The sequence below is a fragment of the Peromyscus eremicus genome, chromosome 7 (assembly GCF_949786415.1).
Source record: "Peromyscus eremicus chromosome 7, PerEre_H2_v1, whole genome shotgun sequence".
Taxonomy (NCBI): Eukaryota; Metazoa; Chordata; class Mammalia; order Rodentia; family Cricetidae; genus Peromyscus; species Peromyscus eremicus.
Window position 1 is genome coordinate 17285168 of NC_081422.1, and position 16854 is coordinate 17302021.

At 49.4% G+C, this 16854-nt stretch overlaps 1 protein-coding gene across 10 annotated transcripts in view; it reads left to right on the forward strand.

The window, feature by feature from the left end:
* Positions 1-2584: 2584 nt before the first annotated feature.
* Positions 2585-16854, forward strand: part of Dnm2 (dynamin 2) — a 92141-nt gene continuing 77871 nt past the window's right edge. For all 10 annotated transcript variants that reach the window (XM_059267452.1, XM_059267455.1, XM_059267453.1 and 7 more), the window contains exon 1: positions 2585-2946. In XM_059267452.1, the coding sequence (XP_059123435.1) occupies positions 2786-2946 (161 nt within the window). In that variant the 5' untranslated portion in view covers positions 2585-2785. The remainder of the gene's footprint in view (positions 2947-16854) is intronic.

The following is a 16854-nucleotide window of genomic DNA, read 5'->3' on the forward strand; positions in this document are numbered from 1 at the left end:
GTGCTCTGAGTTTTTTCTTTTTCTCTTTATAGCTGTCTTTCCCTCTACCGTCCTTTCTCACAGCTTTAGCAGAACTCCCGTACCACCTTCTGTCAGCTGCTTTCCAGAGTGTCCATTGCGCCAGCCTCCTCACTGGACTCCCTACTCAGACACATCTGTGGCTAGAAACATCAAATTACTACTGAGTAATAGTTTCATCCTGGCATGGTGGTGCATGGCCATAATCCCTAAAGTCAAGAGGCTGGGGCAGGAGGATTGGGAGTTCCAGGACAGCCTGGGCTACATAGTAAGGGTCAGCCTGAGCTACACAGACTGTGACTCAAGTAAACAAAACCACAGGCTGGGACCCTGGCATATAGAAGAGCTCTTTGTTCATCATAAACTGGGTATGGTGGCTGGTGCCTGTAGTCCCAACACTTCAGGGTTAGAGGCAGGAGGATCTAAATTCAAGGCCATCCTCAGTTATACAGACAGCTTTGAGTCAAGGCTGACTAAATGAGGCGCTATCAAAAACACCACCATTCCCCCAAAATGCATCTGAGTAGGGAGTCCAGTGGGCAATTAGGAGGTCTAGAAAGTAGTAAAGTTCAAGAAACAGGGAAACAACTGGAATATTGGCTTCTGCCTTAAGATGGCCCCGGGGTGGGTGGATCAGATCCCACCCCAGTAAAAACCCAAGGATGGGAAGCCTGTGTAATTCCAGCCCTGGCAGAGTTAGCCAGCAGCTACTCCAGCTGAATTCACCAGTTCCAGGCTCTGAGAGATCCTATTTCAAAAAATAAGAGAGGGAAATGCCTAAAGTCAAACTATGACCTCCATATGCACAGGGCAGTGCACCACAGGCTCATAATTGTGCAAAAATCGGGGGCTGGAAATACGGCTTAGAGTGCTCTTCTTGGAGATGCTGCAGTTCCGTTCTCAGCACCCATAGTCAGGTGGCTGACAAATGCTTCTAACTCTAGCTTCAGGGGATCCCTTGCCCTCTTCTCATCTCATGTGCATATAATACATCCAACATACATAATTGAAAATAAAATACGGGGGCTGGAGAGGTGGCTCAGCAGTTCAGAGCACTGGCTGCGCTTGCAGAGGACCTGGGTTCAATTGTTAGCACTGACCGGGCAGCTTGCAACTGTAACTCGTTCCTGGTGATCTGACGCCCTCTTCTGGTCTTCTTGGGCCCTGCATGAACGTAGTGAACAGAACATACATGTATGAGAAACACCCCATGCATAAAAGTGAAGTTTGGGGTTGGAGAGAGAGCTCCACAGTTAAGGACATTGGTTGCTCTTGCGAAGGATCTGGGTTTGATTCCCAGCACCTATATTGTGGTTCACAACCATCCAGAATTCTAGTTCTAGGGGATCTGACACTTCCTGACATCTGTGGACACCAGGCACATTACATGGTGCACATAAAAATAAAATAAATCTTTAAATTCTTTAAAATGTTACTTTATGTAAATTTTTAAAAGATGTATTTGCATAAAATTAGTTTTTTATGTGCATGGGTGTTTTGCCTGGATGTAAGCTTGTGCATCATGTTTGTGTCTGATCCTGGTGGAGGCCAGAAGAGGATATCAGATTCCTGGAACTGAATTACTAATGGTTGTGAGCCGTCACGAGGGTGCTGGGAACCAAACTCGGGTTCTCTGCAAAGCAGGTAAGTGCTCTTAACCACAGAACCATCTCTCTAGGAGCAATTTTTTTTTAAAGTAAAAATAAGCCTAGGGTTGTAACCACTGGTAAAACACTTGCTTAGTTTAGCTTCATGAGGCCCTAGACTTAATCCCTATGAACATTCAGGAACATGCACGCACGAACAAGTGGGTTCAAATAACCACACTCACAGCCTTCTATGAGACTCATCTTCCACTGACACTGGGACTCTTCCAGAGCTGGAGTCTGTGATCCTTTCTAAGATACAAGTTTTCTCCAGCGCTTAAGAACGCTTGCGTGACTATCAACGGAACCATGCCATGAGGTGTGGCGCTTCCTGAGTACTGTGGCTCTTTGCTTAAAAAGAATATCACAAACTGACAACAAAGGCCAGGAAAGCTGGGAAGAATTCCTATGACTGACAGACACAGCTGTAAATCAGTATGTGTAATCTTAGCAGGAGGGAGCCCGAGGCAGGAGGATCACCTCGAGTTTGTGACCAGCCAATGGTTCAGAAACAGCAGAAAAAAAAGGTTGCGGCTCTCTTTTCTCTTATTGGCTGGAGGAGCGAAGTGATGTTTATATCAACCAATGAGAAACTTTTACGGAACTAACTAATGTCAAGTGACAAGTGTTTAAGGATGGATTCCTTACACCATTGGCAGGCTGACATTTCCAGAGACCAATAGGACAACGCAGATCAGCCTAGGGAGCAGAGGCCTCGGTGTCTTCACGAGACACCGCCTTCCGGGCGTGACAACCCGGTTTCCACTTCTATTGGTTTTCTCATATTACTGACACTTCTACAACCCAATGAAATTGTGAGACTAGCCCTTCCTCGTGTCTTTTTTATTGGCTTGCATCTTTGAGTGGCAGCATTCTTGACCAATTGAAGGTAGCATTAGGGATTCGGGCTCCGCCCCAGAGGCTGGGCGGGGAGGTCGCTCGGGTCGGGTGTCGCCTGAGAACCGGATGAGGCGGCGACTGTGAGGCCGAGCCGGGAGCGGGCGTCGCGGCGAAGGGGAGCCCGGGCGGGCTGGCAGAGCGGAGCGGCAGGAAGCAACGGCCACAGACGCCTCGGGGTCGCGTGTCGTAGCCGGGGGAGCCGCGGGGCGGAGGCGGGCACCATGGGCAACCGCGGGATGGAAGAGCTCATCCCGCTGGTTAACAAGCTGCAGGACGCCTTCAGCTCCATCGGCCAGAGCTGCCACCTGGACCTGCCGCAGATCGCCGTGGTGGGCGGCCAGAGCGCAGGCAAGAGTTCGGTGCTCGAGAACTTCGTGGGCCGGTGAGCGAGCGCGCCGGCGGCGGTTCCCAGGCTCCGGCGGGGAGGGCGGGCGGCGGCCTAGGGCGCGGAGGGCGGGCGGAGAATGGCGGAACTGCGGCTCGCGGACGTCGCAGGACCGGTGGCAGTGGGTAAGGTCTGGGGCAAGAGTCTGTGGCTTTCCGCAGGGACTGGAGATGCAGACCCAGGTCAGGGACTGGCCAGTGATAGTGCGTTAGGTTTGGGGCAGGACGGTCAATGCAGACCCTTCTTGGTGCATTTGGTCTCAACTATCACTGGTGAATTCTGACATCACTTTGCCTGGAAATCTTAGTGTGCGTGCTGCTGAAGCTACACTTGTCACCCAGCCGTTCATGGGGCATGAATGACCCCTGGGGTCTGTGTCAGGCTGGTTATTTATTTATCTGGAACCTTCTCTACCGTCTGGTTAGCTGTTTATCCGTTCTGGGCAGGCTTCCTACCGGCACCATTTGGTTGGCCCATCTGTCCAAACCCACCCTGAAGTCCGCTGTTGTCTGGCTAGCTGTCTAGGGTGACCTCTGGTGTGCAAATGCCCATCTGTGCCCCTTGCTTACTTGAGTTGGCCTCTGCCATCTGAATGGCTGAACTTTAGGGGCCTCTGTTGTCTGGTTCTCTTGGGCCATTGGCTCCTGTCTTCCAAGTGAATCCATTCCGTTAGTCTGCCCTGCTGTTCTCCATTACCGCCCAGGCAGTCCTGCCTGTCCTATCCTCTCTGAGTGACAGAAGGTGAGGGACTTGGGAAGAAACATTCTTTAGAATTCTTTCCTGGCTCAGAATCCCCGAACCTCCGGGCTGGCTCCTGAACTACAGCTTCCCAGTTGGAGAGCTCTCCAGGCAGCACTGGGGGCCTCAGCTTGTTCCATCTGTCCAGTGGGCAAATTCCACTTGCAGCTGTTTCAGTGATCCAGGAAGTGAGTGAAGGAGAGATGTTGATTTACTCCTGTCCCTCCCCCTCTGCCTGTCACACAGCACCACTTCTCCATTCCAGGAAGTGTTCGTGAATGATGTGGTGTGTGCCCAGTGATAACATTTGCTTTGCTGTGGACATTATCATTGTGTGTGTGTGTGTCTCACAGTGCACTTGTGGAGGTCAGAGGACATCATCTTTGTGAAGTCCCTCCACATTCATGTAGGTCCTGGGGATCAAACTCAGGTCATCAGGCTTAGATAGCAAGCCTCTTTACCAATTGAGTCATATCATTCTTTGCCCTTCCATCTTAAATTTTTGAGACGTGGTCTCTCTCTGAGCCTGAAGTTCACTGATCGGCTAGCCTGGCTGGCCAGTGAGCTCCAGTGATCCACCTCTCTCTGCCTCACCCTGGCATTGGGTTAGTTACACCCTCCCTCTGTTGTGTGTTATTGTTGTGACTAGTCTTTCATGGAGGCAGGAGCATCACTGAATTTGAGGCTAGCTTACTCTACATAGAGAGTTCTAGGGCTGCCAGGGCTACATAATGAGACCCTGGTTGATGAAAGGATAGAGGGACTGGGATGTTGGCAGTGTCAATTTAGGCAAAATTAGATGCACCTGTGATCTTAGGCGCTCAGGAGTCTGAGGCAGGACAGTTCTTGAGTTTGTGGTCACCCTGGGTTTCATTGTTAGACCTTGTCTCAAAAAAAAGCTGTGAGAGGCACTTGCCTACCGTGAATAAGGCCCTGGGGGTCCCCAGCACTAAACTGGTAATAAATATTATTGCCATTTATGTTATCTTTGATTGCTTCATATTCAAAGAGACCTTTCTGTGACTGTCTTTTAGGTACTAAATTAATTTTTATGTATATTTTTAATTATTAATTTTTTAGATAGAATCTCACTCTCTAGACCAGGCTGGCCTCGAACCCACAGGGACCCACCTGCTTCTGCCTCCTGAGTATTGGGATTAAAGGTGTGCATACCCTTCCTGGATTTTTTTTTTTTTAAGCATATAAGTTTATTAGGTAGTTTTTCATAATTAATTCCCAGAACATGTCATACATAAAGGAAAACATATCACAAGCAAGCTGGGTGATGGTACCGCATGCCTTTAATCTCATCTCTTGGGAAATCTCTTGGGAGACAGAGGCATGGATCTCTAAGTTTGAGGCCAGCCTGGTGAGTTCCAGGACAGCAGGGCTACAAAAAGAAACCCTGTCTAATACACACGAAATCCCCTCTCTGCCAAGTCAGTGTCCACACTCAAATTCCTCTACAACAAATTCAGGGCGCAAGGTTCTGCATCAAAACTGAAGGTCTGGCTTTATCAATGAAACCCATGAGACACCGGCATACTTCCTCCTCTTCTGTTCAGAACCACGTAGCTCCTTAGATCCCAAACATAATCGGATTTTTTTTTTTTTTAAAACAGTCTCACACTGTAGACCAGGCCGACCTGGAACTCACCATGTGGTACAGGTTGGCCCTCAGAATTGTAGCAGTCTTTCCTGCTTCCACTTTCCAAGTGCTAGGATCACAGGCATGTACTGCTGTGCCTGGGCATTAAGTTCTTTTTGCTCTGGAATGTCTTAAGGCCCCTGGGCTGCAGGGCCCTGCTAAGAGGGGTCCTTTCATGGGTCCCATTCAGTCCTATTCTGTATTTCCTGCTGTGAATTTGACTAAAGAGAGTCAGAACTGAGAGTCTGTTTCCTTCATCTGCTGCTCATGAATGTCCAGTGGGCATCTGGCTGGCACCCAGGAGCAAAGGATAGAGTGTGTCAACAGCTTGGGCCTGCTCAGCACCTGGGGACAGCTCGGGCTGCTGCTTGTCAATGCTGCCGTGGAGTTTTCAAAGAATGTTGGTATACATGTGGATGACACAGTTGGCCCGGCCTCTTGCAGGGGTTTGCATGCAGTTTGCTGCCAAGGACTTGAAATGTGTGTGACAAGTTTCACATCAAGTCCAGATTTCTACAGAGCCAGAAACTACCCAGAAGGTTCTAAAGAGTAATGATAATGATATGGAGGCCTGAGGCCCCCAAGCACAGGTCTGCCATGATTGACTTTGTGTCTTTAGTCAAGTGAATTGGGCTCTCTGGACCCCAGGTTCCTTTGTGTCTGTCTGTGCACACATCTAAGTATGATTATGTGGAGGTCAGAGGTTAGCCTCAGGGGTGGTTCCTCAGGAACCATCTACTTGGTGGTTTTGAGACATGGTCTCTCACTAGAACCTGGAGGTTGCTAATTAATCTAGGGTGACTGGCCAGCACGCTCCAGGGACTCACCTGTCCGGATCTCCACAGTGCTGGAGTGACAGGTGTGCATTATGACGCCTGGCTTTTTACATGGGTGCCAGGCTGAACCCGGGCTTCATGCCTGGGCTCCTCAGCACCATACAACCTTGTTTGTTTTTTCCAGACAGGGTTTCTCTGTGCAGCTTTGGAGCCTGTCCTAGAACTCACTTTGTAGACCAGGCTGGCCTTGAACTCACAGAGATCTGCCTGACTCTGCCTCCCCAAATGCTGGGATTAAAGGTGTGTGCCACCACTGCCGGGCCATACAACCTGTTTAAAAAAACAAAAGCAAAACAAGGACTCCTATATCCTAGGCTGCCTTTGAAATGACTGTGTAGCAACCTAGAATTCCTGATCTCCTGCCTCCACCTCCTGAGTTCTGGCATTGCCGATGTGCACCATCATGCTTGGCTTTGTATAGTGCTGGGGATGGAACCCAGAGCTTTGTGGGTGAACCAGTCAGGCCCCTAGATTTCTCTTCTACGTGATGGGGAGCTGTATGTAGTTTGGGCAGTGCAGGGCAGGGGTAGAGTGCCTGATTCCATGTGCTAAGGCTCCAGAAGTTCAAAATAAGTAAAACCAAGACCCTGGGGTGAACTGAGTTAATGGGTAACTCACTGGGTCCTCTACCCAGGGTTGCTCCTATCCTTTTGGAAGCTTTTGCGTTGGAAACCTTTGGCTTTGTGCACAAGCCCTCTGTGGCTGCTGTGGCTCTCAGGAGGGCTTGCTTGGTCTCTACCTAACCTTTGCTGTTTAGCCTTAAGGTCTGGCAAAGAGAGGCTGGTTGGATATTTTTCTTTTTTTCCTCCTTTGGATAGAAGCCCAGGAAGTTGGGGTTCTAGCCTGGGAAGCTGAGGCTGGCTCCTTCCTGTGAGTGTTTTGCCTTTCAGAGTCAGTCATCCCAGTAGGAAGTGGGGCTGCCATTCCAGCTGAGTGTTTGACCCATCAGCTACTGCAGTTAGCTGGTGCATGTTGTTGCACTGGAGGAACACCTCTAGTGTGCCTGTCACTGACGCCTTTGGCAAGGGACTGCATCCCACCTCTTTAAGACCTAGGATCAGGCCGGCAAGATGGCTCAGTGGGTAAAGGGTTTGCCACCAGGCAGGTTTGATCCCCTGAGTGGAAGCAGAGGAGCAATTCCTGTGTGGTGTATGCACACATACACACAGACCCAAAGAGAATAAATAAATGAAGTGGTTTTTGTTTTGTTTTGTTTTGTTTTTAAAGGAAAACAAAAAGGGAGCTCCAGGACTGTAGCTCAGTTGGTAGAATGCTTAGCATGAGTGAAGTCCTGGATTCCACCCCCACCATCACATAAACCTGAGACATGCTTGTAAACCCAAGTGGGGCAAAGGGATCAGGAGTTCGAGGTCTGCTCAGCAGCATAGTTAGTCCTGCTAACTTGGGCTACATGAGACCCCTGCCTCCCTGAAAAAGTAAAAGAGAGTTTCAGGCTCAGGCCTGGAACCCCAGCACTCAAGAGGCTGAGGCAGGAAGATTGCCAGCCTGGGCCCTGTAGGGAAACCCTGGCTAAGTAAACAGAAAGTTGAGGGTGGAGGGGTAGCAACAACTCTTCCTCAGGCCGAGTGAGTGTCCATAGGACAGTGTTTTCCAGTGCTAGCACAGTTCCCATGTGCCCAGGAATACGGCCTCGAGGCAAATAACCTTCCAGCAGAGTCTAGATAAAAACCCTGTGCAGGTGATAGCAGTGCTGGGGGCATAGAGTGGAGGAGCAGAGCCAGTGAGTGAGGATTGCTGTCAGAGGTGACACCTGGCTTTGGAGAGGAGATGGGGAGGGAGAAGTTGGGAGAGGTGTCCTGAAGACTGGATATGGGAATAGCCAGTGTGAAGACTCTGAGCTGAAAACTCCCCCGAACGTGCTAGGAAGCTAAGACTGTGAGCTGAGCTTTAGAAAGGAATTGGTGTGTGGCTTGGTACAGGCCACCTCTTTCCTGGGGGGCAGGGAGGGAAAGTGGCTGGAGGCACTGCCCCATTTCTTAACTGGATTCTTCGGTGGGCTGAGGGTGCTGTGCTCTCGTGATCGGCAGTTTGCTCTGTATTCTGTTCACCTGTTAGGGCCTGGTCTTATTTTCCTTGGATCAGGAGGCCTTGGTAGCTGTGTGCACAGGTACATGTGCACATGTTCCTGTGCATGTGGACATCAGCTCAAGTCATTAGGTTTGGTAGAGGCGCCTCTGTCCACTGAACCATCTCACCCGCATTTTTTCTTCTGTTCCTCCACTCCCCTCCTGGAACTTGATCTGTAGACCAGGCTAGCCTCGAACTCACAGGGATCCCCTCACCCCTTTCCTGCCACCTCTGCCTCCTGAGTGCTGGTATTAAAGGCATAAGCCACCACTGATGAGCTCTTCTTCTGTTTTTAATACATAGTGTCTTTGATATACAACCCAAGCTTGTGATTCTTTGTCCCCTCCCCACCAGTGCTGCCATGACAGGTCTGCAGCATCACACCAGACTGAGTTGAGCATTCTCCAGAGCTGGGTAAGGGTTGGTCACTGAAGGGAACCTCATCCCTCTCCTCACACTTGGAGTTGCTCAGAGCTGCAGCTGGTCTAGGCTGTGCCGGGTTTGAATACAAATGCTGAAATGACAGGCTCCTTGGTTGCTGGGAGAAACGTGGGCATCCGCTGAACTCTAATTTACAGGGGCGGGGCCAAGTGCTGGCTGTAGTTAGGCCCTTATTAAAGTGTCAACGCTTCCGGAGAAAATACAGTCAGTAATGAACTACTTAACACAGCCTCTCAGCACACTGAGCAAATGGAGGACATTGTCATGCCTCCTGAGCCAGGAGACACACTAAGAAAGACTCCTGTACCTAGGTATATGTGGGATTCCTGTGAGGTCATCCTCAGCTTCAGCCAGAGGCTAGGTGAGCATTTTAAGACCTACATTGAAGCCAGGTACTAGTGGCTTGGGAGGCAGAGGCAGGTGGATCTCTGAGTTCCAGGCCAGCCTGGTCTACAGAGCAGAGTTCTGGAACAGCCAAGGCTACACAGAGGAACCCTGTTTCGAGGGGAAGAAAAAGAAAAGAAAAAGAAAAAAAGACCTACTTTGTTATATTTTTATGTATATGTGTGTGTGCTTGTGTAAATGTGTATGTGTACCACACATGTACAGTTCCTTTGAAGGCGAGAGGGCATTGGGTCCTTTGGAACTGGAGTTGTAGACAGTTGTGAACTGCCATGTGGTACTGGGAATTAAACCCTGATCCTCTGCAAGAGCAGTAGGTGCCCATGACTCCTGAGTCACTTCCTCACACCTTCTCTTGTTTCTTTTGAGACAGGGTCTCTTTTAGCCCAGGCTGGCCTGGAATTTCCTAAGCAGCTGAGGTTGGACTCCTAATCTTCCGGTATCCGTGTGTGCTGGAAGTCCGGTGTGTGTATCACTCTTGTTGGTTCCTTGCTGAGATGGAATCCAGGGCTTGCTGCATGCAAAGCAATTGAAGCGGTCCACCAGCTGAGCCCCACCCAGCCCTGCTGGAGTCTCACTCTGATGTCAAGTAGGATTCCATGGTTTCCACAGCCTTTGGAGGACAGTTGCTGCTTTTTTATTGCCCTCATTTACAGATGGGGAAGCTGAGATTACAGAGGGAGAGTAAGTTTATCACGGAGGTCAGACTCCTGTGAAGTTGTCGGGTGTGTGTCTAACTGTCAGGCCTTAAATCGGGTCAGGTGCTGGAGACTGGATGGGGACCTAGACCTAGCTATACAGAAGATGGGTGTCAGTGAACAAAGAATGAGAAGTGTGGCGATAGATAACATAGAATCAGAAGTAAGAGATTGATTTGAGTGCCCATCGTCATGTGGATGCCCCTCAGTTGAACTGGAGACTGGTGGGAGGGGGCAGCAGGTAAAGAGTCACCCCCTCCCCCAATCTGGTTAGCTGATTGCCTGATGCAGATTTGGCATAGCCTGGCGCACATGGGACTCAGGACACTGCCTGTCCATTTGTGATTACATGAGTAGAGTGGGAACCAGTGACAGACCCTGCCCTTCTGCCAGCTTCATGTGAGCCGCCAGTGTCTGTTTGGAGTCTGTCTTTGATAGTGGAGTGTGCGTGCTGTTCCTGGGCTGATCCCTTATCTCCACCCTGGATTTTCTGGAGCTCGGATCACTCTGCTTTTATTACTTAGCTAATTTTCCAGACTGAGTGTGCTAGCTCACTCCTGTAATCCCAGCACTTGAAAGGCTGAGGCTGGAGGATTACCATGAATTCAAGGCCAGCCTGGGCTACAGGAGACTTGTCTCAAAAAAAAAAAACAAACAAACAAAAAAACAAAAACAAAACAAAACAAAACAAAAAAAACCCAAACAAACCAAAGGGAAACAAAACAGTATAACAATGAAAAAGCCCATAAAACCAACTTTCTGTTTCTTTTTCTGTGGTATGTGTGAGTATGAGTGCACATGGAGGCCCGAGGTTGATATTAGAAATCTCCTACTACCTCCATTGAGTCAGGCCTCTCAGTCAACTCTAGAGCTCGTTGATGTGGCTAGTCTGGCTAGCCAGTGTGCTCTGAGAACCAACATTGTCTTATCTTTCTAGGTTGGGGTTACAAGCCGGCCACCATACCCATTTAGCATAATGTGTGTTCTGGGGATCCAAACTATGGTCCTCATTCTTGGGTAGCAAGTGCTTAACCCTGAGTCCACAGCTAGCTTTCTAGCCAGGGGCAACTGTTAGAAATCTTTCCATGGTAGTTTCCAACTGGAGCTTGGAACCTCCTGACCACCCCAGCATGTTACGGAGTGGAGGTGGCCTGGGGCAATGCTGGGGAGCCGAGATGACTACTATTATGGAGAGACAGTAGAGCCCTCCATGGGCTGTTATCCACCATCTGCAGCCCTGCATGGGATCCCACTCACCAGTGTGGATTCTTTGGCAAAGAACCGTCATGAATGCTGTGTTTAGAGATTAGCTCTTCTTGGCCTTCTCTCATGGGTCTTACCCTGAGGCTTGCTTGCCTATAGACCTCCCTAACAGAAGGATTTTCCACCCTTCCTTCTGAGCCTGGGATAAAGTCTGGCTCTACTACTGAGCTAAACCCCAACCAACCCCCTATTTATTGTTTGTTTGTTTTTTTTTTTAGTCAGGGTCTCTCTGTGTAACAAACAGTCCTGGTTGTTCTGGAATTCACTCTGTAGACCAGGCTGACCTCGAACTCACAGAGATCCACCTGCCTCTGCCTCCCTAGCACTGGGATTAAAGGTGTGTGCCACCACGCCTGGCTTATTTATTTATTTTATGTGTATGAGTATTTTATCTGTGTGTTTTGTGTGCATGCCTGGTATCTAAGGAGACAAGAGGACATTGGATCCCCTGGAATTGGAGTAACAGGTTGTGATCCACCATGTGCTTACTGGGAACTGAACCCTGGCCCTCTGGAAGAGCAGTCTATGTTCTTAGCTGCTGAGCCATCTTTTCAGGCCCTTAATTATTATTTTTGAGACAGAGTCTCACACTAAACCTGGTTTCATTGTCTTTTGCGTTTCCCCCTCCTCCAGAAGAAGGATTATAGGCATATATCACCAAGCCCAGGTTTTTCTCTCGTTTTGGGAATTGACCTCATGTTTGCGGAGGAAGTGCTTTATCCACGGAGCCATCTCCCCAGCCTCTATCATTTGTTTTATTGATAGAGTTTTGTTTGCAGCTCAGGCTGGTTTCAGACCTGCAGTCCTCTTGCCTTAGCCCCTGAGTGCTGGGACTTCAGGCGCTGTCACTCCACCTGGGCCCTCCACTGTCCTCATCCTGACTGTGGTCCACAGTGGAAGCAAGGCCATCAGGCGATCTAGGAACACCCCCACTCCCTGCTGAAGAAGGCGACACCCAGAGACTGTCCCAAACACATTTTCCCAGACACTTCCAGGGCTCTAGAGCAGGCAGGCATTGTCCTAGCTGGTGTGACACTGCTTGTTGGGTGATACACCCTGGCACAGCCAGACCAGCCCCACCGAAAGCCCCAGAGGTAGCCTCAGTACACAGCTGTCTCTCCTGGCTGTGGGGCTTCTGTCTTCTGGACTTAGAGATGAGGTCTTTCTAGAGCAGTGGTTCTCGCCCTTCCTAGTGCTGCGACCCTTTAATACAGTTCGTCATGCTGTGGTGACCCCAACCATAAGGTTATTTCGTTGCTGCCTCATAACTATAATTTTGCTACTGTTATGAATAATAATGTAAATATCTGATATGCAGGATATCTGATATGCAACCCCCGTGAAAGGGTTTTTCGAACCCCAAATCCCTGTTCTAGAACTACTGTTGTAGAGAATGGTAGCTTTCTGGCCTAGAATGCCTGTCCTAGTAGCCCCAACAGCAGGGAACCTGCCAGTGGTGAGGCTGGCCTTGAACTCCTGGTCCCTCTGCTTCCACCGACAGTGCTGGCACTCTAGGTGTGTGCCACTGTGCTGAGTGGGAATGCATGCTTGCTAAGATGCTTGTGGCTACTGGATGAAACCCAGCAGAAAGCCAGACCGGGAGCTGGTGGCCTGTGCCTGGTGCCCCACTCACTCGGCCTGCCTGTGGTTAGGTTCCCATTAGCATCATTTGCAATGCTGACCTGCCGCTCGACCAAGCCGAAGTCCGGCTCATGCAGCCTCTGCCTTGGTGGCACTCTCAGGGGACACTGCTTAGCACAGGCTGTTGAGGGGTTGGGCTAGGTTGTTTTCTAGGGAGGGCCTTACCTGGCCTTTGTCCTGGCATGAAAACTGAATCTTAAACTTTTTTTTTTTTTTTTAAGTTTTCTTGAGAAGGTCTCATGTCATCATTTCTGACCTCAAACTAAGTTAAGTACGTAGCTGAGGCTGGGCTTGCTCTTCTGTGCTTCCTGCCTTCACCTCCCTATGATGAGATGACAGACATGACATGTCACCAGTTCTCCCCCCCCCCCCCCCCCCCCCCCCGCTCTACCACCACAATCATTCCTAGATAAATTGTGTGTGAGTGTGAGAGAGAGTTTCATATAATCCAGGCTAGCCTCACACTTCTGATCCTCCTGCCTTCATCTTCTAAGTGCTAAGATGACAGGCATGGACCACAATTCCTGCCTTATGTGGTGCTAGGGATGGAACCCAGGGCTTCATGCACCCCCAAGCCTGGTTTGGTGAAACAAGGTCTTTCTTTGTAGCTAAGGTGGCCTGGACTCCTAATTGTCCTGAGCACTGAGATTATTTACATGTGCCATCACACTGGACTTGAAATAATTTTATGGTACAGGGGATTGCTCCTAGGGGCTCTACCACTGAGTCACCCATTCAACTTTAAGTTTACAGAAGTTATTTGTTTATTCAGGATGTTAGAAACAGGTTTCCCTGTGTAGCCCTGGTTATCTGAAGACCAGGTTGGCTCTAAACTCAAGAGGTCTGCCGGCCTCTGCTTCCTAAGTGCTGAGTAAAGGCATGTGCCACCTGGCTACAGAAGAGTTATAAGGATAGGTCAGAGAGGGGCTGGCCAGGTTGTTCAGTGGGTAAAGATGCTTGCTGCCTAAGCAACTGATGATCTAAGTTGGACCCCTGGGACCTCTATAGTGGAAGAAGAGAACAGACAACCAAATTGTCCTCTGACAACGTTGGCCATGGCAATCCTGCCTCCAAACAAACAGATCAATAAAATGTAATTTAAAAGTTGGGCCGTGGTGGTGCATGCCTTTAATCCCAGCACTCAGGAGGTAGAGGCAGGTGATTTCTATGAGTTCATTTCTATGAGGCCATCCTGGTCTACAGAGCAAGTTCTAGGACAGCCAGGGCTACATAAAGAGACCCTGTCTCAAAACAAAACAACAAATCAAACAAAAAAGTAATTAAAAAATGTATAGAACTAGGTCAGGTGGCACACGCCTTTAATCACAGCACATGGGAGGCAGAGGCAGGCAGATCTCTGTCAGTTCAAGGCCAGCCTGGGCTACAGAGTGAGTTCCAGGAAAGGCACCAAAGCTACACAGAGAAACCCTGTCTCGAAAAACCAAACAAAACAAAATTATAGAAAGGTTGCTTGTGTCTGCCTTGCCTCTCCCTACTGCAGACTCTGTTAAGACTGTCACTGTCACTGTTGATGGAAGCCACTTGTCAGATGCCTGCCATCACCCTGTCACTCTTCTGACGCAGGATCCCATGTCCAGCTGCCTCACTTCTTGGCTCTCTAGGCTCTAAGGTCCTCCTAGTTTCTCATGACCTTGGGTTTTGAAGGAGCATGAGCAACAGTAACTTATTCCGGCTTATCTAGGTTTTTCTCACAGTTGACTGTGAGTTCCTTCATTTTGGGTAAGAAAATTATTTATGTCCCCTTTATCCATCCTCTAGAGGTTCATGGTGTCAGCCAGCAAGACATGTTACCAGGGAGATAGATGGCTGTGGTCTCCTGTTGAGCATGGCATCTGTCACATTTCCCAACTTGAAAGTCACTGTTTTTATTTTTCCATATTCTATCCTTGGCAAGTAGTGTGTGTGTGTGTGTGTGTGTGTGTGTGTGTGTGTGTGTGTGTGTGTGAGAGTGAGTTTGTGTGTATGTGTGGATGCCAGAGATTGATGTTAAGTGTCTCCCTAAGAACTGTGGAAGAGTCTTTCACTTAAACACGGCTTGTCCAAATCTGCTACTCTGTCTAGCCTGTGTGTGTTCCAGGGATCTCCTCTCTCTCCCCTACAAACACTGGGATTACAGGCAGGGAACACATCTGCGTGGAGTTGAGGTTGGTCCTGGGGTTCTGGACTTTGGCTCTCAAGCTCGCAGGGTAAGTGCTTTGCCTGCCGAGCCATCTCCCCAGCCTTCATTTAGAGTTTATTCGGGGCTGGGGATGCAACTCATGTCCTCATACAAGCTAGGCAAGGCCTTTACCACTGAACCGGCTCCCAACCCCTCACGGGGGTGAGGGGGCAATTCTAGACCAGGGTGTCTACCACTGAGTCACGCCCTCAGCCCCTCATTGGTGGGGATTCTAGGCGGGAATTCTACCATTAAATAATACCCCTAGTTTCTCACTGATAGATTCCAGGCAAGTGCCTTTCTGCTGAGTCAGTTTTCCAGCCCCTGATTAGGGAGTAAAGGGAAACTGTTGTAGGCAGGGGTTCAGTACTGAGGCACATCTCCAGCCCCTCAGTGGGGTATTCTAGATAGGCACTCTACTGTTGAAGCACATTTCCTAGCTGTCTATTGCAGTTTTGTGTAAAATGTAAGTTGAGAGTTGTTTTTGGTGTTAGTTTTCTGTTGCATTGGATGGCCTTTGTCAGATGCCTTTGTCAGATGCTGCTGGAGCACTGCCCAGTGGTTCCCACATCTGCCCAAGCCACATCTGTTTATATGACTGCAGCTCTCAGCTCAGTGTTGAAATGAGGCCCTGTGGGCACTCTTTGTTCTTTTTCTCAATTGTTTTGGATGCTCTAGGTCCTTTAAATACTGACTGTGTGTGTGTGTTTCTCTTTGTTGTTCTGAGAGTCGGACTTTGCTGCTCACACTGACCTGGAGCTGGAGCCACTTCTGCTTCAGTTGGGTGCGTGCTGGGGTCAGCTCGAGGTGCCCACTTTACAGTCCATTTTGTTTCTCTGTGTAGCCCTGGCTATCCTGGAAGTCACCTGTAGACCAGGCTGGCCTCAAACTCACAGAGATACACCTGTCATCCACCTCCTGAGTTTTGGAATTAAGGGCATGTGTCACCACCATTGGCTTTATTTATTTATTTTAGTCAAGATCTCACTAAGCAACTCTGGCTGTTTTGGAATTTAGTGTGTAGACCAAGCTAGCCTCAATGTCAGCCTCCGAGTGCTGGGATTGAAACTGTGGGCCTCCACCCCCAGCTGTGTTGTGGATTTCTACCAAACACTAAACAAAATAAAAGGCTAAGGCTATAGCTCAATGATGGAGTCCTAGTCAAGTATAGACCAGAATTCCATCTTTAGTGCACGCACGCACGCACGCGCACACACACACACACACACACACACACTACCCTCCCCCCACCTCCCCCACAAAAAAAGGAAATAAAAAATACTGTTTCTGTTTCTAAAGCCCTGTTACTTGGTGTTTGTTTTGATTGGTTGAAGCAGTATACTGTGCCATCAGGCTCACTGTGTACCTGAGGATGACCCTGGACTCTTAGTCCTCCTGCCTCTCCCTCCCAAGTGCTAGGACGAAAAGCTTGCATCCCACGCTAGTTTGTGTGATGCTGAGGACAGACCTCAGGACTCCGTGTGTGCCAGGCAAGCCCTTGACCAAGTGAGCCCAGCAGGGGCATGGTTTCACTTTATTCATCTTTATGTCTACGTGTGCACATGTTTGTGAATGTCGGTGTCAGAGGCTACTCCCAGGTGTTGGTTCTGGCCTTCCACCTCCTTGAGAGTGGATCCTGTTCAGTGCTGTGTAGGACAGGCCAGGTGACCCCTGATCTGGGGTTCTCTTGTCTGTGCACCTCAGCCTCCTGTTAGTTTTGAGTGCTGCGTTGTCCATCAGCTGTCCAGGCTCCTCACTGCCTGCTGCCTCCCTCTTGTCCAGTTGACTACCCCCCCCCCCCCATAGAAGGAGCCTGCCCCAAACAAACCCTGGGGCACGTGGGGGTGCAGGCCTGTGCTCCAGTGCTGGTCCCAGGGATGCTGGAAATGGCCTAAGTGTATTGCTTAGGAAATAGCCACCCAGAAAACATCAGTACTTGTTCACTACAGACGTAATTGTATTTTCTCAAGT